This window comes from Pezoporus flaviventris, unplaced genomic scaffold (assembly GCF_033815535.1).
Source record: "Pezoporus flaviventris isolate CSIRO_AGI_PZ_B2104156 unplaced genomic scaffold, CSIRO_AGI_Pfla_v1 ptg000020l, whole genome shotgun sequence".
NCBI classification, from domain to species: Eukaryota; Metazoa; Chordata; class Aves; order Psittaciformes; family Psittacidae; genus Pezoporus; species Pezoporus flaviventris.
This window is the reverse complement of record NW_026892568.1, coordinates 2,388,558-2,412,830: the sequence shown is the minus strand read 5'-3', so window position 1 is coordinate 2,412,830 and position 24,273 is coordinate 2,388,558. Positions and strand designations below refer to the sequence as shown.

Sequence of the window (24,273 nt, the reverse complement as noted above, 5' to 3'; positions counted from 1 at the left end):
TTGTATGGCAGCATGTCTTCTTGAGTGAAGTCTTCCAGAGAGATCCTGGTTTCCCAGCAAAATCCATAGTTGCCTGGAAACCTGCTGATCCTTCCTACAAAGCTTTAACAGTACTGCAATATCTGGTGGTGTCAAGGAGTATTCATAATCATCATGAAACCCAGGGAGCCTGACTTCAAACATCCACCACAGTTTTAGGTAAACTTCCTAAGCTGTTGTAGCCACACAGATCGGTGTCAGTGTTGGTACCTGTCTTTGGGTAAGAGATCCTTTGTTCCACTGCCTGCCAGAAACTTCAGGCTTCCTCAGCACGTCCTGTACATGCCTTCTAGGACACAGTCCTCCAGTTATTGTGAATTACCTCAAAGTGTAATTCTGACCATGCTCTTCAGTGCTTAAACCCTGCTCTCTAACATGAAAGAAAGAAATATCCAGAAACATCCAAAAACTCCTACAATTTCTGTGAGCTCTACAACACGAACACATTGATTGATTTTTCCCAAGTCCTTTATCTAGCCTGTGAGAGAACAGATTAAATGTTGGCAAGATGCTCATTACTGGACATGTGTGTGTGCATACAACATTACTGGTGATTCAGTCTAGCCTGTTAGATATGTCAGGTTTGCAGTGGAGAAGTAACTTATAATACAGAAGCAATAGCTGTAGTGTTTCCCTGCTCACTATGAAATGCTGCTGAGCATAAGTTTAATAAAACAAAACAGGCCCAGAGGGAAAGAAGAACTTCAGAAAAGCAGAGATATTCAATTTGATCAGCAGTAGCACAACCAGGAACAGATTGAGCAATATATTTCATAGGACACAAATATATATATATATTTTCATATATATGTGAAAATAAAAAATCTCTGGCCTGTGAGTGTGGCATTGATCCTCAGCAGTATAACTCAGCAGTATAATTTCACCATAGGAAGAGACACATTTCATTTTAAGAAATGATGGAACTCTGGGGAAACAAAAGTGCTTTCTTCCATCATGTCTTCAACCCTATTATTTTGGCACAGAAGACTGTCATCGTACCGGCCTAATGGTCATTCATGAGCTCAAATAACTCTGCTGAGGCAAATCTCTTGTCACCAAAAAAATGGGATACTGACTTTGTGACATTACTGTAAGGATAGAAACCCTTAAACCATTTTAATGGCTGGGTTTCGTTGCGGTTTTTTTGAGGGGTAGGGTGTTCATTGGTTTTGGTTTCAGGTTTTTTCCCCCAGTTTTGGGAAACAAAATGACAGACAGTTAAGTGTAAAAGAAACAGGAAGGCTGTTGCCTGGAAGGGGTATCCCTTGCTAATTTTTATTACAGCTCATGCCAAGAGAAACAGCTTTATTGCACTTGCCTGTTGAGATAGACACGTTTTTCTGTTAGCTGACCATTGCCATGGTTTGGATCTTCATAGGGTTCATTGTGCACCACTTCCACACCTTCACCTCGGTCGCTCTGCTCATGGCTATGCTTGCTTATCATGTACAGCTGGCCAATTCTGTACTGTAAATCAAAAACAAGAACAATGTATTGGCTTTATGTAATAGACGTGTATTCAAAAGCCAATGTCATACAATGACACAGCGGTATGTGCAAATAAAAGCTCAAGGGCAAAATCCAGTATTTTGCAGCTCCATTTAGACCTATATAGGAGTCCCCCCATTGGCTTATTAAGTTCAAGGTGTCACTTGGAAAAAATAACAAACCCCATGTATATACAGACGTAAAGAGTCAGGACAGTCCTTTATTTTAGACTGCATTTGTAAGTATATAAGTTAAGAATAAATTCATCTGCTGCTTCCACGTGCCGACATGTCAGCGGATTTTAACCAGTGGGTAAACTCTAATAGGTCTGTGGGACACGGGATTCTCCTGTCATGCCAACAGGATGCTAAATAATGAAGCCCTGTAAAAAGATATGTGATAACTACTGCTAGTTCACAGAAACAGGAGTGCTAGAAAAAAAACCACATAGACTCCAGGCTGTTAGAAAAAGAAGTTGGAGATGAGTGATTTGGCAATATTATTAAGATTAATTTAAGCACTTAAATGATCCTTTTTCTATAGACTCTCCAGTTACTCAGGAAGCCAAACCCTACGAGAGTTGACCGAATGCTGCTATCCTAAGAAAATAAACTTATATGGGCTATTGATTTTTCTCTCAGTATATCTGCATCTACAGCAGGGCTTTGGGCTTCAGAGAAATATACAAAAAGTACATCCTTGAACCTTTATTAGCAAAGATTTCAGAGTAAAACTGTACCTTTCCCATACATGTTCTTGTCAGATATTTAGTGCTTAAGTCCCTTCTACATTCTTGAATGTACCACAGTTCTTACAACTGCCCTTGGACCTATCTAATCTCTCCATTTGGATCTTTCTCTCTCCCAGAGTAATTTATTTCCGCGTATATGTATTGTATATGTATGCTGATCACTTCAATCACATCAATCACATCAAATACAAAGAGCAACCTGTTAATCTAGAAAATGGCTGAGCTACTGCTCAAGCTGCCAAGTACTAGCTCAGCATAAGCAAACAAAAGCATAGTAACAGTCTGACCTCAGAAAATGAGGAGATTCTTGTGGTTATTCCATGTTGTAAACAGCAATCCTATCACGTACTTTAAAAAGCCCAAAAAGCTCAAATCAAAAGAGCAATTAGCTGGGAAAAGACCCCCAAACCATACAGACCTTATTAACAACTGCCAACAAGGCAGTTTGACTAAACAAAATGATAAGGATGGGCTCCCTACCGAAGTTCTGGAATTCCACATAACTCCCATTTCATTCCCCTGCTGCAGGCAGGCCACAACAAGGACCATTCTACCTGGACAGGGATTTCCCTTCTCCTAGCACTGAATGGACACCTCCTTCCTCACCAGCCACACACTGGGACAGAGAAGCAAATGATTTGCATCAAAAAAGTCTCTTTCAGCTGACAATTCCAAAGTACTAAGAATGCCTCAAGTTTATATAAAGGTTCTTTAAGGGCAAAAGGTTGCTCTAGGGGAAGGGTGATGTAGCTTGGATCTATTTTCTTTTCCTCTTATCTAATAAGGTAATTTCAGCGGGTTTCTTTGCATTATTTTTCCTCCAACATCTCCTCACAGTGAAGAACAAAACCCACTCTGAAAACTTGTTTGAACTAGTGAAAAAGAGGACTAGAGGGGAAAATGAGGAAAGATACAGTTGTCCTAAAGCTGTCAAATGTCATTTGGGTCAGGCCAATTAATTGTGTGACCCCTGTAACATTTGCAAAAGACCAGTAAATCTCTACATCTACGCACATTGGAAGTGCCTGGAAATTTCAGTGTTACTTATGCTCAGAGTGTTTCTTCCTCTGCTTTCTTCTCATGAGAGAGAATTGATTTTTTTTTTTTTTAATTAGAATGATCATTCTTTCTCTTTATATCCCATGTAACTTTGGAGAATCTACTCTTTCACTACCAGAAACGTTCCTAAGATATTCAGTAAAATGGTAAGTGGAATAATGCTATTTAAACAATTTGCTGCTGGCACAATCTCCTGTCTACATATTCAGCTTTCTCATCCCTGGTACCTCTTTCACACAAAATGCCCTCAGTTAAGTGATAAATCCTAAAACTCTTTTTCTTGCTAATCCAGTTATCTACCTTAGTCTCTACTGAATCCTTTACTTCTCCATCTCATCATATTTGAGTATTTTGTCTTAGACTTTGAGGCTCTGAAGAGCACAAGTCCTCACACACACCTTTTAACTAGTTCCATGAGAATTCATCGTCTCTTTTTGCCTAACAATAAATGAATGCATTGGTACACAGGCAAAGTTTGTGGACAAAAGGTAACGTATTTTATTTGATCAACTAGTACAGTTGAGAAAAGGATAACTTTCAGGCCCATAAAGCTGTTCTTCAGGTCTGAAATCAAAGCAACGTACTTCAAAGCTGAATGCAAGCTGAGAAAACATGCTTTGCCTTTAATTAGATATGTATCAGTTAGACCTGACAGTAAAGATACTGCCTGTGGAGTGATAAGGATGTTAGAAAAGAGGAAAGGTGATAAGGTGCTTATCTGCTAATGGAAAGAAAGAGATCAGTAATTTATAGCCTGTGGAATATGAAAAAAGTAGGTGAGGAGAGGGGAGAGGAACTACAATTTGCCATAAAGCCAGTATTTCTTTTGAGATACCTATTGAGATTTTTGCTGTGCCATGAAGTTATGACTTCTAGTTGCCATGGACATCTCTGGAAATCATAACTGCACATATCACTGCATGCTTTGATTTCTTACTTCTGTGTAGTCCTTTGCAATTTTGCTCTCAGTTTTAATGGCCAAATACAGACATCTTAGTTTCTGCTGGAAATGCTGGCTCAGAAGACTCAAGATGAGTGTACGGTCACGCTGACACCTAATAATGGGGCTTTACTAAAGCATTCATTTGCTCCAGCACTATGAATCAGAGATATCCACCTATAACAACATCATGTTTTGCTAACACAGATTGTTGTTCTTTCACGGACGCACACTACCATAAAATCACAAAGGCTGTAAATCCACCTGAGCACCTGGTTAAGAGTGGGTAGCTGCACACCCACCGCACTCCTCAGATGATGATCAGTGCTGTCAAATAGAAATTGCTTTACAGATGTTGCACAACCAGTGCTTAAAGAAAGGTTCTACTTTTGTGATGTGACTCAAAATCATACACACCTCAATTATACCTAAGATCTGACAGAGGTACCCAAGGCAGCTCAGCGTGGTGCTTCTCACTTGGAAGATGCTGGGGAAAACAGAAGGTACCACCACTAGCGCTGGACAGCTCTTCTGTAGGAATCTACTGCTGCCCACCCCTCCCTAGGCAATGACTTTCCAATGACAAATCCAACACCAGTCAAGTGGAAATACCCACCTTTCATAACCAGTGAAATGACTGCACTGTCTGCTTGCAAGCAGTTCTTTTTGCAAAAGAGACATACTTTTACATGTCCTTTAAAGCAGCTAACTCAGCTCTCTTGGGTGCTGGTCATTTGGTTTTATCTGCTTCATGAAATTTTAATCTATCTTTCAGAAATTCCTGAAATTTAAATGCCTGGGGAAGAAAGTCACAGATTTTTCTAAGTTCCTATCAATAGTGTGGAAAAATAACACTTTACAGCAGTAAACACTACTCGTTATTCCTGTAAGGATGAGCTGACATGCCACTTTTACTTATGTTGCTCTATTACAATCTGAATTCCTGCGTTCTTAGCTGTAAGATACTGTTTCAAGGAAATCAGTAAAATTTCATGCAGTGGCACCTGATCTGAATTTGGCTCTGGAGAAAAGCTCTTTGTTTAAAACCACTTCAATTTAGTATGGGGAAATGACCTTAATATCAAAGGAAGCACTTCAATAGACAACTGCACTGCATGTGGAGTTCTGAAGACATTGCTACCTAGCAGACTTGATGCTTCTCAACTCCTAATGAGTAGACATTGTCTCAGTGCTGACTTCTCTCTTCCTTCAACAGGCAGATGGTGTTTGCCTAGTGGGGGTTTATTCATACAAACCCCGAGGTTTATGTTTGCAACAGCATAATGATGGACAACCTGATTTTGTTTAAAATTATAAATGAGACCAGAGGCACTTTTTTAGTGTTCTTGACATAGGAGGGGAAAAAACTGAAAAGAAAATAACAGGGAGTCCACCCTGCACACCCTTTATTTGTAGAACTCCCATAATCTTCAGCAGAAGCTGCACAAGAAATCTTTGTAGAGACATGTCTGAATATTTTTCAGCCTGACTGATTATTGCTGAGTTTTTAATCTAATGCTAGTCTTGGAGTACAACCTTTGCAACTTTATGTGGAATGTAACAGTAACGTTCTCTCAAAGGAGAAATTACTCCAAAGCTATTCATGACCTGAAATTTTTATACCATTCCTTGATGTTCTTACCTGAATGCTCACAGAAAATGTAACAGATTTCTTGTTGGCTTCATCTTATATGTCAATTCTCACATTCAAAAGAACTGTTGCACCTTTTCATCTACATTTACTTTTCTATAACTAAACTAAACCATCAGGGATGGTGCTGCCATTTCAATTTCTGCAATTTACTCTCCTAAGTCAGTAGTGAGATCCCTCCCTGCAGTTAGAAGCTGGAGTCCAGAAGATGCCAGATGTGGTTTATACCTATTCAAGGTAATGACTGTTCAGCACACTGCATTTTGACAATGGAAAATAAATCTCACACAGTGATTCATGCTTAAACATGTCAGTGGCTTCTAGTCCTGACCTCAGAAAACTGCAAAGGTAAAACAGGAAAAAAGAAGAAAACCATCACCAGCTAAAGTGAAACAGATCTGTGCTTATGCACAAATGTGCTCCTTCACAGAGGAAGATATAAAGAGCAAAATCCTGTCTCTGCTGATGGCAATAGGTGCTCTGTCACTGACCTCCATTTAGTAAAGATTTACTTCTAGCAAGAAAATCTAATGAATCGACTTCATCATCAGTTGCATCTGTCTAGCTACACTGAATCCAAGGACATTGATTACGGCAACACAGTAGCAATTTGATTAAGGAATTCCGATTTAGGGAATGCTGTCTCATTAATAGAAACAATCTTCAAACTGACTGATACGCTTCTGATTTGTTTTCAAGTCATGGTCTTTGGAGGACTCTGTTAGAGAGCATTATTTTAAGGTCTTAAGGAAGACCTAAACCCCACATTGCCATAAATAGAAGTTTACAGTTAGATATTGAAGACAGGCAAAGAAAGCATTAATCTTACTTTATATTTGATTAATCAAAACAGAAATCAATACCTCAACCTTAAAAAACGTGTTTGTGACAGAATAGGGAATTTAGCCTCAATCTAGTGATTCCAGTTCAGTGCTTTTACCACAAGACACACCGGTAATGTTTTTGAAGTTCTAAACAGTAATTATACAGAAGTGGTTTTTCTTATCGCACTCACTGACTATAAATCCTTCATCCTATTATTGTTATTCTGAAATGGGGAAGCCTCACACATCCTCATGTTCATCAGGAGGTTGAGGCAGACCCCTCACCTTTGGGCACTCGCAGCATGGCTGGTAGAGCACCAGGATTGTGCCTCTGATCCCCTCACTTGGGCAAAGGATGACTCACAGCTATTACGAGTAATGCAATAATATCTTTTCCATGACAAGCTCCAGGTTCTGACAAGGTGATCAGTTTTCCTTGTTATTAACATTCCTAGGTTGGTTTTAACTAGCATCCAGGAGTGTACAATGGGGTGGCAGCTGATGTTTCATGTATTGGTGGATTTGTATTGAATCAGGTTTTTGTCTTTCGCTTTTGTTTCAGATGGACTTGGCTTTCAGAACTATTACTTTGTAAGCAATAGAAGTGTCTCCTATTAACCACCACCTCAAGGTTCTACTGTAGGACATGGCTATGGAGGGAAATTAGTCAGACTTGTAATCATTGCAGAGTTAGAAACCTTTCTGCTATTCAAATGATCATTCTCTTTGCCTGGATAACCATGTGCAGGAGGAAAATAAACTCACTGTAAATTCAAGCTTATGTAGCACAATTCACCAGTGGGAAGGCAGCAGTTTATATTTCTAAAACAGTGATTTTCCTGGTAAAATAACTACAATGTGGGCTAGGGTCATGTGAAAGAGTACTGCTGGGTTTGAGTGATGGGAAAATCTGCAAGGAAAGCATGAATATAAACAGAGGATGCAGAAGGGATGTTCTGCTCCAGTGTAGTGCCTTGTGGAGATACCCAACTACCACTGAACTGCTATTAAACCTCCTTTAGCCTGCCTGACTAGCAGCGTGCAGTCTACACTAACACATTGTTTGACTTCTAGTTTCCAAGCTGCTTAGAGCAAACCAGGCACCTCTGCACTGCGTGCTCTTTGCCATGTAGAAACATCTGAAATGCAAAGTAGATTTATGAACTGTTATGTTAAAATGGTTGTTCCTGAGGCACAAAATACAGCAGCTCCAGAAGCAAGGGTAGCCTTCTAAGTTATTGTCTTCAACTGCAGATCTATTTTGACGCACACAAAAGATCAATCAACCTTCTGAAACAATAGAATTGACACGTTACAAGAAGGAATAACACCCAAAATCTACATGACTGACTTTATCTAATTACAGATTATTAGTGAGGTGTCACAGTTGCACAGTTCCAAGTGTGATTTTATCTTTGAGTTTAAACCTCTTAAAGGTGTAGTTGCTCTTGAAAACCAGTTGTAGGAACAATCTGAATTGAGCAAGGGAATGCAGAAAACCCAGCAGTGAGAAAAATGTGCAGAGGAGAGAGAAGCCGTATGAGAAACCAAGACAGCAGGATAAATAATAGATGCAAGAGAATTAAAGTGAAGTATTTCAAAGGGTTATTTTGTCTACAGATGATTTGATGGGATTTATGCCATTACTGCTCAGGACAGTGATCTGTGTAAAACCTCCTATGCCAAATAAATAGTAAAGATTTAATTTCTGGCAAAATGCTGTCCCTGTTACAAGATTTCCATTGCTTCAGCACAGCACAAATGAGGGAGCTGACCTTGCCTGTGTAGTAATTTGCCTGCCTAGTAGGCCTTAGACTAAATTAAAGCTAGGATGGGAAAGCACAGAACGAGCTGTCAGGAAGGCAACACCACTTTCTGAGCGAGCAGACAACAAATGGTTTAAAGTAATTTCATTTAAAAGCCAGCCAGATTAACAAGGTCTATAGAAAACTTAACCAGGAATACTGTAGTAGCAACTATAAACATCTAGGTCCTAAAATCTGCATGGAAGTATGATGTACTGCTGTGATTTGAGGCCCTAGAAAATCATGCAAGTCATTTAGTGGTGTAATGTCACTTTACCCTAGTAAAGAGTCTGACTAGTTAAAGTTTAGGGTTTGGCTTGAAAGTTTTCTTTTCATTAATTCCTGCCTGCACCCGTGGTTCACAATGCACTACACATCTGCTGACTTGCATCAGCAGTCCTCTTCAGCATTGCCCACACCCATGGGAACATGCTTTTGTAGCCTCACAAACAAACAGTTGCGGCAGGAACAGCTCGCATGCTGTGAAGTGCAAGTCTTCCTGCTTTCACGTTTGCTTTGCCTTTTCAAGGAAGAAATTACATCCTTCAGATACTTCATCTGCTTCAATCCCTGTGAGTGACAGCTCAGCAACAACACACTGCACGTTCAGAAAGACAGTATCCTCCTCTAGCATTTTCAGCTAAAGCAGCATGGTCTTCTCTATAAATGTACAGCTTCCTGGCACATAATGGCTTGCAACGTGCAGGAGTGATACTGAAATCAAGAGGAGCAGGTCCAGATCTGTGGCTAATAGGTGTGCAATGAAAATTAAAATAAATGAAAATTAAGTTGCACGTTTTCAGCTTTCATGCAAATGCTTTGCCAAATATAGCTCATGTCCTGCTCCAACGGCAGTAATTTCATGTTTCCACCCCAGCTGTGCTATTGAAAAAAGCCAGCTGTTTACAAGCTCATACAATTCTGAAGAATCAGTTTTTATTAACAATATTTTACAGTGAGTCAGCTGGTTACATTTTTCAACCGTTTACACTGTGTGCTTCCTACAGAAATACCAGCAATATTCTATTATTCAGATTTATGAAGATACATGGATTTCCTACAAAGGATGCATATACATTTTCATGAGGCTAAAATGCCCTCTGTTCACAAAACCAGAAAGAACAGCTAAAAGGGACTTACTGTGTGGATTGACCACTTACAGTCTGTCAGTAATACATCCTGAAACACTTCTCATCTACTGTTCCCTACTTACAAGCACCTGCCTTTGGTTAAGCCACAAACACTTCATGCCTTATCTAAAGCTTATTGCTTCTCAGGCACAATTTACTTAGCCTTACAGTGCAAAACTGGACTGATATCTATCAAATACTATTGATAGTTTTCCTAAGTCAACACCAAAGCATATTTTATTTATTAGCCACTATTCATTCATGAGATTGTAGTCACGTGCACCTACTCTATACAGAGGGTGACACGTGAATCTGTTCACTCGCAGTGACATTCTCCATGGATTAGTGACGGTGGTGGAGAAGCTTGTGAAAGAGCAAAAACTCTGATGTGGCTTTCTATTAAAATAAATAAGATTTTTTTTTGGGAAAATCAGAGAAGAATCTAGTGCGCATATACATTAAACACATTTCTGTGGGCTAGAGAAAGGAAGTGCTGTGGAGAGCCTGACCATGCGATACATCACAGAGCTTGAGCCTCAAAGCAGAGTTTGAACATAAAGGTTAACTCCTCTCAAGTGCAGGATGCTTAAATATCTGCATGCTTAAATGATGTTTAAATTATTTCTTTTAATTCAGCTCGGTTTAAGCTGGGAGTATTCAGAGTTGCAAATATCCTCTGACCCATTCAAACAAGTGCAGAAATGGACTTGGGAGTTTGGGTTATCTCTAACCATAAACAGACCAAGCACGTGTGCATCTACTCATACCTTCATAAATCATTTCTCTCTCTTTGCATGGCTTATGGCATTTGCTTAATGTTTAACTAGAACTTCTTTCCCCTCAGGCTTCTTCTCTCTAATTACTCTTCTTCAGTAATTACTCATTTTGTGACTTGGAATAATCTCTCCCATAGCAAAACCATCAGCTTTCCAGTGCAGAGAATATGATGCTTTCAGAAAAAAATTGTGCCCGTCAACTTTGAGTTTAGAAGCACCAAAGAGACTACAAAGAATTCCATAAACTTTGCCAGAATCACAGAGGGGAATAATCCTGCAATTACATTTTTTGGCAAGCAAGTTCCTTATGATGCATTTTAGGCAGTAGAACTCTGCTTATAGATATGAAAAAAAGAACTTTCTTAGGGTACACAACCTACAATGAGAAAACTTAAGTATGAGAATTTAGAACTTACTGTTTACAAGCTGAATGAGACAAACCCAACCTGCCTTCTGATACCTTAGCCAGAAGTGAAATTGTTTGCTACTTCCAGGGGCGCAAAAATATATTCACAGTCCAGAACATTTCATGTTGTTATCACAAATGCTTCATCTTACTTTCTGATCTTCTAAAATAAAACTGACCTCAATTCGATTTTACAACACGATTGCTTTATGCCTGCATCCTGAAGATAAAAATAATGTTAAACACAACCCTGTGTCTGCAAATAGCTGAGGTCACTCCTACATCTCTGTGCCTAACCTAGAGATCAGGGTGATGAAGATATTATGGTTATCCGAAGTCATCTGATGAAAAGAAGTACATGAGAGCAAGGCTTGAGTTATATAAGAAGGAAATGAAGACATACTTTCCTTCCCATCCCCAGATTTATAAAACACTCTGAAATCTCAGAGCTAATACCAAAAGAAGATATATTGTTCCCATTTTAGTTCATTAGAACAAACATTTTGAAGTTAAGAACCTACCCTCTAAGTCTGCAAGTGACAACCCCCCCCCCAAACATGCTGAAATAAGCCACTACTGTAGCAACTTACTCCTTTTGCACTGATGCCTTTTTCTTTTTTTGCATAATATAATGCAGCAAGTACATTTAGGGTAGAAATCTGTCTGCTTGCTATTGGTTTATGGAAAAACAAAACTGCAGCCAAATAAACTCCCGGGCAAGAAACTTGAAGTTTGCTGCAGAACGCAATGCGACTGTGACATCTGTGAGCGCACATGCCAGCAAAGGGAGGATGCTCGGGACAAGATGTGCCATCTAATGTCTGTGCCTGGGCTAATCAGAGAATACAGAGCCTTCCATTTAAAACTTCTCCCCCTTGAAGGTACAAATACTTTTACAATACACAGATGAGCAGAATTCCTGCTTTCCAGCACAACAGAGAACGGAAGCTCTTACGTAAGTATAAGCACAACTTCCAGGAAGAAGCACATTCCTGACTGACAGACTCCAAAGCCTCCAGATCAGACATTCTTTCAATACCACATGAAGAATAAAAGGAGGATGAAGACAAGGAATTCCTGCCAAGGACTCTATATGCTTAATTCAAGTTTATCATAACCCAGAAACGCAAAGCTATGTGGTGTCCAGATGTTTTTGACAGATGGTGTCACAGCATTAAGCATTCTACCAGTGCTTGTCTGGTTTTACTGACCAGGGTCAGATCCCAAACAAATCCTGGCAGGAAAGATGTGGACATAACAAAACACTACCAGCACCTCCTCTGGAACTGAACTTGGAAACAGTACACGGGAGATACAGAAAATTACAGCAAAGCTGCAGATTTTAACTAACGCAACAGAATTACACAGGTTCATGGTACTTACACAGATTAGAGAAATAAGACCTTTTACAATATGTTGTGTCTTTATAGCGCATGGATTTAAAAAATCCAGCTACTGAAATCTCAAATGCAGTAATGTTCATGTCCACTTTTAACTGTTTTATCTGCAAAATGCCAGTGAAAACTTTAAAGCCGATATCAAAGCAATGCATCTTGCCTGCCAGAACACACGATATATAACACAACATCATTATTCTGAGGAATCCAGTAAATTGAAGGACTGCAAACCAACTTAACAATTTCATTAGAAACTTAAATATTTATGAGGACCCAGGCACAATCCCTCAAACCTTCACACAGTCAAAAATACATCATTCCAGCATACACACAGGGAGGTAATCACCTTTCCCTAAGAAAGTTACACATACTAACAGAGTTAAAGTGATGATGCTTGGGGTAAATGGAACAGAATTTCTTGGGCTTATACTGCAAATAAATACCTATATTCTGCCTACAATCTTTTTGCACAGGAGCTGTAAGCCATAGCTGGCAATCTATCAATGAAGATATGCAGCCTGTAATAGAATCCAACGCTACAAATGGAGCCTTGACAATATACCAGGGAACTAAAAAACTTGTAGGATAGATATTGCTGCTCTACCTCTGCTGGATACCAGCAATTGCAGCCATTGACATTAGCAACAGCAAACAAATGAGCAGCTCCTGGTTCTGTGCTGGCCTGAGCACCCTTCTGAAGCAGCCTGTATACCACAAGTAACAGAGAAAACAGTTTCTCAGTACTTGCAAGTGGGAATATCTTTTTACTGCAAAGAATGTTCTCTGGTGTTCAAACCTTCTGCAACAGGGAAGTTTCTAAAAGGCCACTTCAGCTGGAACAGATCCTGTTGAGTTCAGTGGAAAGACTCCTGTTGACTCCAGACAGCTTTGAACGTAAGCGAACAAACAGCTTTTCTGCACTTGCTACTCCCAAGTTAACCACTTCCTCATTAGTTAGAGCCAGCTGCGTCATTTGGAACCAGTCCTTTGGGTATAAGAGTTCATGGTGTACAGTAGCACCAGGGAATAAAGCTGAAAACCATAACAACAGAATGTATAAATAGATAAAATCTCTCTATAGAGGACCTGGTTTTCTGCCCCCAGGCCTTCAAATTACAGCAGAGTGCTCTGAGATACTCACGTGATTACAGTTTGGGCAAGTACTGTAAGGTTACAGCAAGGCTGTAAGCTGCTGGTATAGACACATGTTTAAAGTGGAAAACACAGAGCTCAAATGCATAAGACTTAGAAAAAGATGGTTTTGTACAAAAGATGGAGAATTAATCTGGAGCATTCTGCTGTAGACCCCAATAACAAAAAGCACCCAAAACCCCAAACCAAACCTTCCCCCTCCTACAAGAGCTAAACAAAACCAACCCCTCTCACCATAGTCTAAAAATACAGTTAAAAGATGTCATTGCTTCCTTTCCTGCTACCCCACGGCCTTCTACTACTCAAACAAACTCTCACCAAGTCATTGGTTCAGGCTCAGAGGGAGGAAGTGGTTGCCACAATGGCAACCCAATGAAAGCTCTTTGTCTAATACTCTTTTTATAGCATGCAGCAAGAGCAGATAGCAAGAACACAGTGGTTGCACGCAGACATAGCTTCCCCTAGTTCATCATCTCCTCATTTGATGAACTTCCTACTTCTCACAGAAATAAAGTATTCAGATGAGTTTATAGAACACTTTGACATACGTTATGTGGCTGTGAATTATTCCTCGGGAAACACAGAAAGGTATAATTAAGGGAAAAGATGGAAGAAAAGATTAAAACATGAATGAATCTCACTACAAACTGGTCTCCCAGGCCAGTCAGTAATCAAACTGTAGTCTAGCATACCTTTAAATGGATGTGGTTCAGTCAAACATTCCTAACAGTATACAACAGCATTACTTCTAAGTGCAAATGTCACTTTTATACTACTTTAAGATGTTCTTTATTTCTACAGGTGTGTGACAGTGAAACATTTTTAGTAAAGCATTTTTTACCCTAAAAACTTTATGAACTACCAGTTTTCTTAAGCAGATAATGCTAAACCTGCATGTGAATACTCAGTGCTTCATTCTATAACTCAAAGGCTGAGCAAACGCATGCTGAAGCATTTCCTAACACACTTAAGTGCTCTAGTGCTCAGCTTCTCAGGCTGTTTTAATGTGAATCTCTTCCCTGTTTGAAAACCTTTGCAGCAGGAAGAGGGGGAGGGGATGTCACAGCACCTACAAAGTGTTCCCAAAACAAGGAAATATGGAATTAAGCAGGACCTGGGGTCTGGAGCCTGTCTAGGAATATTTTAGACAGGCCAGAGGATAGTTTTGATGAGAGCTCCTGGCAAATTCTTATTGCAGGATCCACTTTCCAATACTCGTTAATCTTTGTAATACCCCATTCCTCCCTCTCTCGCATTCACTGCATGGAATGAATACATACAAGGAATGTTCATGGTTAATTACCCAACTCTGAAACCTAAATTCTCTATTTCTCTTTTTCTGCTGTTGTTGTTTTGCCCTGTGCTCAGCGTGGACTGCACAATTCTCCTGAGAAGCAGATAACCATCTGGGCAGGCTGTGAATTCCTCACTGCCATGGCTGAACTGCCATCCAGCACCTCAGACAGATAAATTAAAGCTACACAGCAGAGCAGGCATATTCTTTAGTTTCATCTTTCTCATTAGGATCTGATATACGTGCTTCCCAATGCTGGATTATCAAAGCCAGTCCCTGCCACTGCAGACTACCAGGCTACCCAGGACTTCTTGAATCTTTTCCTCTATCCAGGCTGTATACAAGTAGTTAAACCCAAGGAAATTAGTGTCTAAAATTCTCCTCTTTGAAAGGATGGTAATGAGAAATTTGCTGTCTTAATTGGTCACAACTGTCACTGAGAGCCAGCTATCAGTTTGGCTCTGTGGGAAGCTTGCAGTGTTACTTCTGTTGGAGCCAAATGGTTGTCTTGCTGTGAGCACAAATGCTGACAAGTAGGGCAATATGTGGGAAGAAATCTGGCACTTCCAGTGGGATGTGTGCATGCACACAAGCAGTTATGGGTTTGTATACTGGAAGTGTATCCTCTAGTTGACTCCACTAAAACTGTCATGTGCCCATTCACTTATGATCCTGAATAGCTCAATAGCTCTACCTGATATAATCTGGATGTCCAAAGAACTCACACCAAAAAAGAAACCAAGAGACATACATTAAATTACTTAATAAAGAAAAAACACCCATGGTGTTACAATAAAATAGAGCAGATAATGCACTGATCTTAAAAATCATATTTAATGCCAAAAAGGGGGGAAAAAAATCAAACCAAACTTTTTGATTGCAACTTGTTTCTTTAAATTTCGATTGCCAAAACCAGTAAATACTATTTAAAAAAATCTAAGAAGCTTAAAGTGAGGCCTAAACACAAAAGAGGACTTACTGTTGCAAAGCAAAGTTAAGTTCACTTAAGGAAAGACGCAAGACTGCACTCAAGGCTGCTGGATGACAATATGGTGTTTTCATGTCATTTTCCCATGGCACTCAGTGATATCAAAGCTACAGAGGCCGGGAAGCGTGACTGATTATTGCTTTATTTTCTTAGTCCTTCAATAATTTCTAGCACATAAACACATAATAACCATCAACAGAAGACAAAAGCTGAGGTCTGACAACCAAATAAGCCTTCCAAAAGGGCAGAGTGTTTAATTCAATTTAATTCAGTGAAGGGTCAGAGCTGCTCTTTTACATCTCAGAGGATGCTGAGAACAAATAGATTGGTATTACAGAACTTGATCATAATATGTGGAAGGGAGGAAATGAAAGCCAGAGTTTCAGCCTTGGGTTTGTCTTTGCTAGCTTTTCCTGTATTACCTGGCTATACTGCCTTAAACACCAGAGACAGAGCACACTCTTCTGCAGCCACAAGGTTTGAACTTGAGGCTTGCTGCTGATACTGTTATTCTAGTCCTTCACTCTGCAACAAAGACCTGACAACCCCAACTACCTGACAACTGACTTCCCCAGGAATGACTAAAGATTCCTTTATATGAATAAATACCTATGAAGGATCAAGTTTACTCGTTTCCTTTTTTTTTTTTTTGGACCTGTAGGCATGAAAGGATAATTCAGTAATTTCATTACATCAGGAGCATAAAACCAGCACTTGTTTTCCACTTACTATTGAAGGTAATCAAGCCCAGCTGAAATACTGTGCTCTTCTGCCATTCCATTTTTACATTATTTTCTTCCTCTTTCTATCTATTGGTGAGATTTGTATCACAAAACCATCAGCCTTCACAAAATGGATGCTTTTATCTTTGCAGCTGAGGTGGTTGTGAAGTCAGAGTGATGAGAAACAGTTTTCTACGTTAGAGGATACTTGCCACGTGATTAACTGGAAGACGCCACTGCGGTATTTCTATTTCATCTCCGTGAAGACATGCATTGAGGGCAACAACAAAGCACAATATGCACTTTTACAAGCCTAGCAACGCAAGCAGTCCCAAAGGGAAGCTTGCAGAGACACGCTTGCCTCTCCACTCAACCGCAGATCAAATGTTTCACTGAAGCCATCTGACTGACATTTCCCTTTCCAATGACAAGGAAAAGTGACATTAAACAAATTCTCAGGTTGCCATTGGATATTGGCTTCAAAATTGTTTTCTAGTCGTCACATCAAGCTCATGGAAACTCCTAGAACTGCAATTCCCACTCAAGAATACAAAACCATGAGCAAAAGGCAGTATTTTATCCTTTCAGAAATATACTAAAACATAGAAGAAATTAATCTGAAATCTCTCAGATAACACCGTCAGCTTAAAGATCTGTAGAAATAACTAGTGAGAAGCTCAAAGAAGTGGAACAACTTTAGATTTTCTTGAAATGAAAGATGAGATGTGTTTTTAGAAGGTTATATGAGGATGGTGTTTAAAGAAGATGAGATTTAAGGGGGAGCAAATAATCTATGAAACAGTATTGATAATAATAAAAATACAGACATTTACTGCAGTGCAAGCTCAGCATGGGCTGATTTGTTTGGCTCACCTGCTCTGTACTACCATGGCTAGATTGCAGCCTCACACTTGCAGGTGTAGATAACTGACTGCAATACTGCACTCCCAAGTGTGCCTGCATTCTTAGCTCCTTCTTAATTTTTGGTAACTTTGACTTTTGTTGTATTAGTATTGTTTTGAATGAAGGATAAATGAGTTTGTAACTGAAGCCAGATAACTACTCTCATCTCCTACTCATCCGAATTTGACTTGAAGATGGTCACTGTATTTATTAATCTGGCCTAAAATACCGTAAGCAGCTGGCAGTTTCACTTAGTATTGCCCTGACAATAACTCCAGTGAAGCAGGTTAGTGAATGTGTTGTGTATTTACCAGCTCTACTGTTTATATTGCTATCAACGATGTTGATACTGTAGCAGGTCGTTGCCAGTTAAGTAAAACACAAGTTCATGTTACCATCAACTATTTATTTTACAATTGACATGGGCAGTAAACTGTGTAAATAAGTAGCAGTGTTTTCCTGTTAACAGAACTGTATTTAAAGTTTATGCCACCAGCAATGGTAATATGAAAACGAACCATTCACACTGAAGAGATTTATATCTAAAGCATAAGCACAGAAAGTAACAGATTACCTATCATTAAGCTTGCTGACAACTTCCATTAGAAGAGATTGTTCTCTTGTTGGTAACAACTCTGCTAAATTTTAGCTGCATGCATCTACTTTAGGCTGAGAAAGCCACAATCAGAATGGCTCTGGAATGTGTAAGAATAATAGTAATTATTAAATTAAACATAATATTTATTGTACTGGAAATAAGTGCTGTAATTTTTTTCCTTTGGAAAGCTCTCATGTCTTGAGTGGGCTAGAAAAAGGACTTGAAACTCAGCAGACATGTAGTCTTTGCATAAATACTTCTGCTATTCTCATGAAAATCTACTCATATTTAGCCCCTTGGCTAAATATAAACCTTCAAATTCAAGCTTTTGCAAATACAGTCCATATTCTCAACAGAAGCTCGTTAGAGCTTTCCAGGAGAATTATCAAAACACAGGTTTTTTCTTGCACACTCTCAAGCCTCTCACAGATCCTACTATATATAGGATACATATTTTCCTTGTATGTTATCACACTTTTTTTCCCTATTGCTTATTCTCTTCTATCATATGCTATTATGTACCTTTAAAATTATTATTTTATCTACTACTCCATTACCTCAAGGGCAGAAGTCTGTGCAGTGCATCTCAAGGTTCTAATACTGATAATACAGATGGGCACTCACATTAGGCCATATGATCCCGTATCACATGGTGCCCCTGCTCCTTGCAGGGGGATTGCATTAGATGACCTTTAAAGGTCCCTTCCAACCCAAACCATTCTATGTAGCCAAGCTTTTCTTTTCCTCAGAATGTTTTAAAAGCCCCTAAATAATTACAAACAAAAGCTATGCTTAAGGAAATCTTACCAACTTACGGGAACAGTGATGGATGGCTTACTGGATATTGGTGCCCTTGTGTACATAAACATCATGGCACAATTAAATAATCATGTACCACTTCTCCTTCCTCTTTGAAGTCGCTGCATACTAATGTAGATGATTTTACATAGGGCTTCTGCTTCATTTGCTGAAGAGCTGAAAAACAGACTGGGAAAGGAGAACTGTGCCAGCTCAAGGTCATATGAACTGAAGAATCCACATCAGCACGTGTCCTCTGGGCATCACCAGCACAACAGCTCCCAGTTGTGATGCATAAGGATGAGAAATGACAGAAATTAAGAAATCTAGGTAAGGCAAATTGCTTAAACCCAAATTCTTCACAAGCAATTGTTACCCCTTGTTCCTCACCATCTAGGTACCCCATGTGACACAGATCTGGTTCAAACAAATGCTAACTATTTACCAGATAGCTAAAGTAAATGAGAACTGTGTTTTGAATGGGCTATATAATTCCACTTGAAAAATCAGTTTCCAAGTGTTAAATGTTCAAAATAAGCTAATATTTTCAACTCAAAGTCTCAATGCAGATGTTCATCATCTGTAAAATTAGAAAATCTGTTCATTTTATGAAAGTGTAATGAAAATAAATTGATTAATGTTTGGTAAAACATTCAGACACTTAAATGATAATCAGCACTCAAACCTATGAGAGAGTGATTCCAACTTCAGAGATGGGTAGTAAATCACTGAAAAAGACAATAGAATTCTATAATGAGACAATGGTGTCGACTTGAGCATTGCCCAGCCTTGCCAGGAACCAGCTTCATGGAAAATAGATCCAAAAAGCAAAACTGCATGGGTAATGTTAATTTTGGCACCTCCTATTTTCTAAGTGCTTGTCCTTGAACCCTTAAATGATAATTATTAAACCAGTCTATGGTGATAAAAAATGAAATTATGATTTGATTACTGTTCTGGAATCTATGATAAAAGACACAGGCTACTGAAATCCTTGTAGACAGGTTGCCTATGAACACTGAAACAGGGTGGCAGCTCGCAGAGGTGCTTTTTCCTTCTTCCTGCTTTTGCTGCCCCTTTTTTCTCATTTGTGGTTCAATAAAAGCATTCAGATTTCAATTCTTATCTTTTGGATGTGTTATATTCGCGCTATAGGAAACAAACAGCAGTATTTTGGTTTCTTTCTCTAAAGAAGACATTAATTGAGAGCAGAGTAAGCAACAGCAAAACCCCCCACAAGACATCAATACAGAGTAGAGTAAGCAACAGCAAAACTTCATGTTTTAAATTGGAGAAGCAGCCAAATTAATTTTGAAAGCTTCTTCATTGGAGGCTGAAAGGCTTTGTACAAACTTCATCCTGGAGTGATATTTTTGGCTGTAATATAGGGGTTTGTAATGGAAATGCTGACAGGCCCATAATTACGGAAGCACTAGCGGGCACCACTATAATAGTATATCAGATAGGCATAGGACTTAAATGAGATACAAGGTATCAAAAGATGTCAGTGTCTGTCCTCATTAAAGCAGCACTTAAAATTCCTTTTAACCTCCATTAACTCAAACCACGAATTTGATGTTCAGAAGGGCACAGACAATGGTACTAACACTTGCAATTAATACATCCCCTTTAGTACTTCAAACTAAATTGGAGCATCATCATAACTGTTTAAACTCATAGAAAATGCAAAAAATGAATAATGAGAACATTTCATTCTACAGGACAAACTGAAGCCATTTAAAGCAATATAAAAACGACACATTATTTTCTGTGTTCTGTAACATCTTAAAGCTTCTTCCTATACCCAAATATGCAATGATGTATCTGTGATGTAATTACACTTCTGGATACTGGGGAGGATGGAGGGGGAGTTTTATTCTTTGTTCACTGGGTTCTTGTTTGTTATATGACCAAGTCAACTGACAGATTTATATATTAGTATGAAATTCTTGATGCCTGTGCAAATCCCATGCATGCAGAAAAAAGAAGATCAAGCCTGAGGATCCAGGAGCATTGAATAAGAAGTTTACAGCCAATATAGACTTTAATTTTACATTGTGAATCCCACCAAACCCATTCACTAAACTGGTGGCACGATCATAACCTGCACAGTAGATTCTAGTCTTGTAGTATGTAAATTCTGCAATTTCACCTGAGGGTTGTGTGCTATAATCATGTTCTTTTTTCCAACAGATGCAGAAATACTGCAGGAGGTTACCTTTGAATTATTTCCAACCACATGCTCTATTTCACGACTCCAACAAACCCACTCCTATCTCCTCCTCTGCATTAAGGTGCTTGAAAACAACAGAAAGATTGAATTTGCCTTTCCTGCATCGAGCCAGAAAATAAATTTTTAGGGAAAGTTCTCCTGAACAAGCCCTTTTTCAAGCATGAAAAATACATTAAGAAAAAAAAAAAAGGAACTGCATTCTGTACAAATCCAGGTATACAGCTCTTATCAGGTAAGGGAACTAACAAATGTCACATTCCACAGAGGCTTGCCTCACTGGAAATGGGATTGATGGTGGTTTTGATGACTAGGTAGAGAAAGAAAACATCTTGCTGAACAGAAAGTACTTTCCCATGGAAAGCTGGAATAGAACTATTTTGAGTAATGCCCTACTTAAACACAGGGACACCCTCACTCTGTCACTCACACAAACGTGATTTGCATGTTTGGTGGCTTGTAATTCAGTCTCAGACTACAGTAACACCTTATAAAAGATGATTCATAAGATTATTATATTTGCATATTTCCCCATCACTGACAGTGAAGGCTTCCATGGGCCACCAGTCTCAGGACTACGGCCACTGCAGGACAGCATGACCAGCAAACCAAAAAGGTCCCAACATCTATTGATGTCATTCCTATTTGAATGCGGAGCATAGCAGAGCCTGCTGGGATTCCTGCCTTTGTGTCATGGGAGGCTTTCATTTTCTGATGAGGAAAAGAGGTTTTCTCCTGAAAAGGAGAGGTTTTAAGATTTTTATATCCACAGAAGACAATGGAATCGCCCAAGCTGAATGAAGAACAGAGGCCATGTTTTTTACTATTAACTCACTTGGTAAAGAAGGTGAGGCAGCAAAGTAGTAAGTGCCAGAAAAATATATTAGTGTTTACCAAGCGAGGCTCATCTCTCCTAGAAGTCTATTGACCAGACAAAAATCTGCTTCAACCTGTGCCGTATTGTATGCCATTTCTCAAATCCTATGTTCCACAATCTCGATAACAGTCCCTACTGTTTGAATTTTCAAACATAATGGGGCCTCTGATAGAAGAGAGTTAAAGAACACACAAACGTGAATGTCATGAAAAATGACTTGTAGTACTCGGTGGGAGGGGAAGACAAAGAGCACTTGCTTGAATCATGAAACTAGGTGTGATTTTTTTCTGGCATTGTGTTATACAAATAGTAACAGGGAGCTCTTCGGCATTCCAGGAACTAAATATAAATATGTGTAACCTAAAAGTATATCTTCTTAATGCAAATTTAATGCGCTGTTCAAATGCTGGGCAGCTATTATGCTGCCATCACCATTTCATTATGTGCTCTTGGTTTTCCTGATCCTGCTTCCTTCTGACCATTATACCTGAGAGATACACCTCCTGTGTAAGGGTGAAAGATGCAATATGTCAGAGCATGTTCTGCAGTGACTTGTTTGGTTTTCCAAGGCCACAAGATTTTGACATGACAGTAGGTGACAGAAATACTACTTTCTTTCTATGTTAGATCTTACCTTAGAAAGTTCATTTTCAAGTTAGTACCTTCCTACTACAAACCTACCTGTCTTCGTTATCATTTTTAACATAGTTGGTATTAACTCGGTCCATTAATTATATTACAAATGTGTTTAATGTATTATTACAATCTGATGACACCACAATTGAGGTAAATCTTTAATTCAAAACTCACAAGCCTGCGGACAGATAAGTTACTGAGTGTCTCCTACTTTACCTAAAGCAAATGGAATTCTGCAGAGTGCAGTTCCGTACAGAATTTGTCTTGTGTTTCACACACAGCTCCTCATTCAGTGAGTTCTCTCAGGATTCTATTTTTGTATTCTTAATACAAAACAAGGGAAACTCCCACTGACTTCACTGTGAGTGCAAGTGGACTTGATAAAGGGCACTAATCTCACTTATCAGCACACTATACGAATGCTGTCAATTAATTACAACCATATCAAACGCTTGGCTGCAGATAGTCTACATGGTGTGCTTTTCACTTACTGATTTACAGTCAGTGGGAGGAGGTTAGAGCAAAAGTGTAAGAGCAAATCAAAGTTAAACATGGACATGGAAATTTATCTCTGTTTTCAAGACTGCCAATTCTGTGTGCACTGGGCATGAACTAGGAGCGTGGTGATGGAATGGCAGCAGAACAGTGTTTGCTACTGGCAATAACAAAGCCTGGATAAACAAGAGAATCATGCCTCATAACACAGTACCCTATTAGTTTAAATGATATGCATCCTACAGGAGCTAGTAGCTAAAATAAAGCAAATGTTAATTCCTTTCAGAGATAAAATGATCAGAAGAGTATTCAGCTCCAAATGGAAACTAAGGAACATGACATACTGCCAGCCAGCACTTGGCAAAACAACTTCTAATATAGGAAATACTGTTGTACACCACTGCCAAAAAGATTAATAAACGCCCTGAAATTCTAGTTGTTAGCATTATTGCTACCCCTGGTTCCCTCAAGCAGCAGTCCCTAAACAGTCAATGATTTCAATCAATATGTATTAAAAAGAGAATCCTCTCCCAAAGTTTTGTGCTTGAATGCAGCAGATACCCATGCTAAAAAGAAGTATCAGCTGGTAATTCTAATTGGAATTCTGTCTCTTTGCACTCATAATTAATTCAATATATTGTGTTGGCAGTAAGTAAAAACTCTGTACTTTCACCCAGTAGGACAGGAGTTGTATTAATTTGCTTTTCATATGCTTTTTATTTGCTGTCATCAATTCAATGGATTGAACAGAAAGCTGTGAAAGAGCGGATGAGGGCGATTCCTATTACTCAAGGGGAAAAAAGAAAAGTGTGAATAGCACAGCTTGGATGTATAAATATAGAGGGAAATGTTAACACAGCTCTAGTGAAGAGAAGTCATTTCTTAATCTGTCTCTGAAGGGGCCAATGGGTAGTGCAGACACAAGAGACCTACCTGATATGGGCCAATTCGGTATCAAAAGCCCATTTTGCCAAGGTCACTCTGCAGATATTCTAAAAGAAACGTATTTGCCATGAGATAAGCAGAAAGGTCCTCAGAAGGATAAACCATTCTTTAAAAGATATAATAAAAGGTAAAATAAACAGACAGGTGACTTTTATCACTGGAGGACACCGGTGGAGTCCCAGAGGAACGTGCACAGGTCTCCAAGTGTTCAATACACTCATTAATGGTGGCAGCACATTCATCCACAACTTACTAAAAAAAAACAAATCCCCAGTGAGCAATATATAAAAGGAACAAGTGATGACTTGAACCCAACAAGGATGGAAAGCTACATTTTTGTAATTAACCTCCTACAAAAAGGATTTAAAC

General features: G+C 39.1%; 1 protein-coding gene and 1 long non-coding RNA gene across 2 annotated transcripts in view; one reads left to right on the top strand and one right to left on the bottom strand.

The window, feature by feature from the left end:
* Positions 1-7,428, top strand: part of LOC133270268 (uncharacterized) — a 47,532-nt gene extending 40,104 nt beyond the window's left edge. The window contains exon 4 of the long non-coding RNA XR_009743715.1: positions 7,315-7,428. This is a non-coding gene — a long non-coding RNA (uncharacterized LOC133270268). The remainder of the gene's footprint in view (positions 1-7,314) is intronic.
* Positions 1-24,273, bottom strand: part of PITPNC1 (phosphatidylinositol transfer protein cytoplasmic 1) — a 77,534-nt gene that overhangs the window by 37,491 nt on the left and 15,770 nt on the right. The window contains exon 2 of the mRNA XM_061455289.1: positions 1,358-1,506. Coding sequence (XP_061311273.1) covers positions 1,358-1,506 — 149 coding nt within the window. The remainder of the gene's footprint in view (positions 1-1,357; positions 1,507-24,273) is intronic.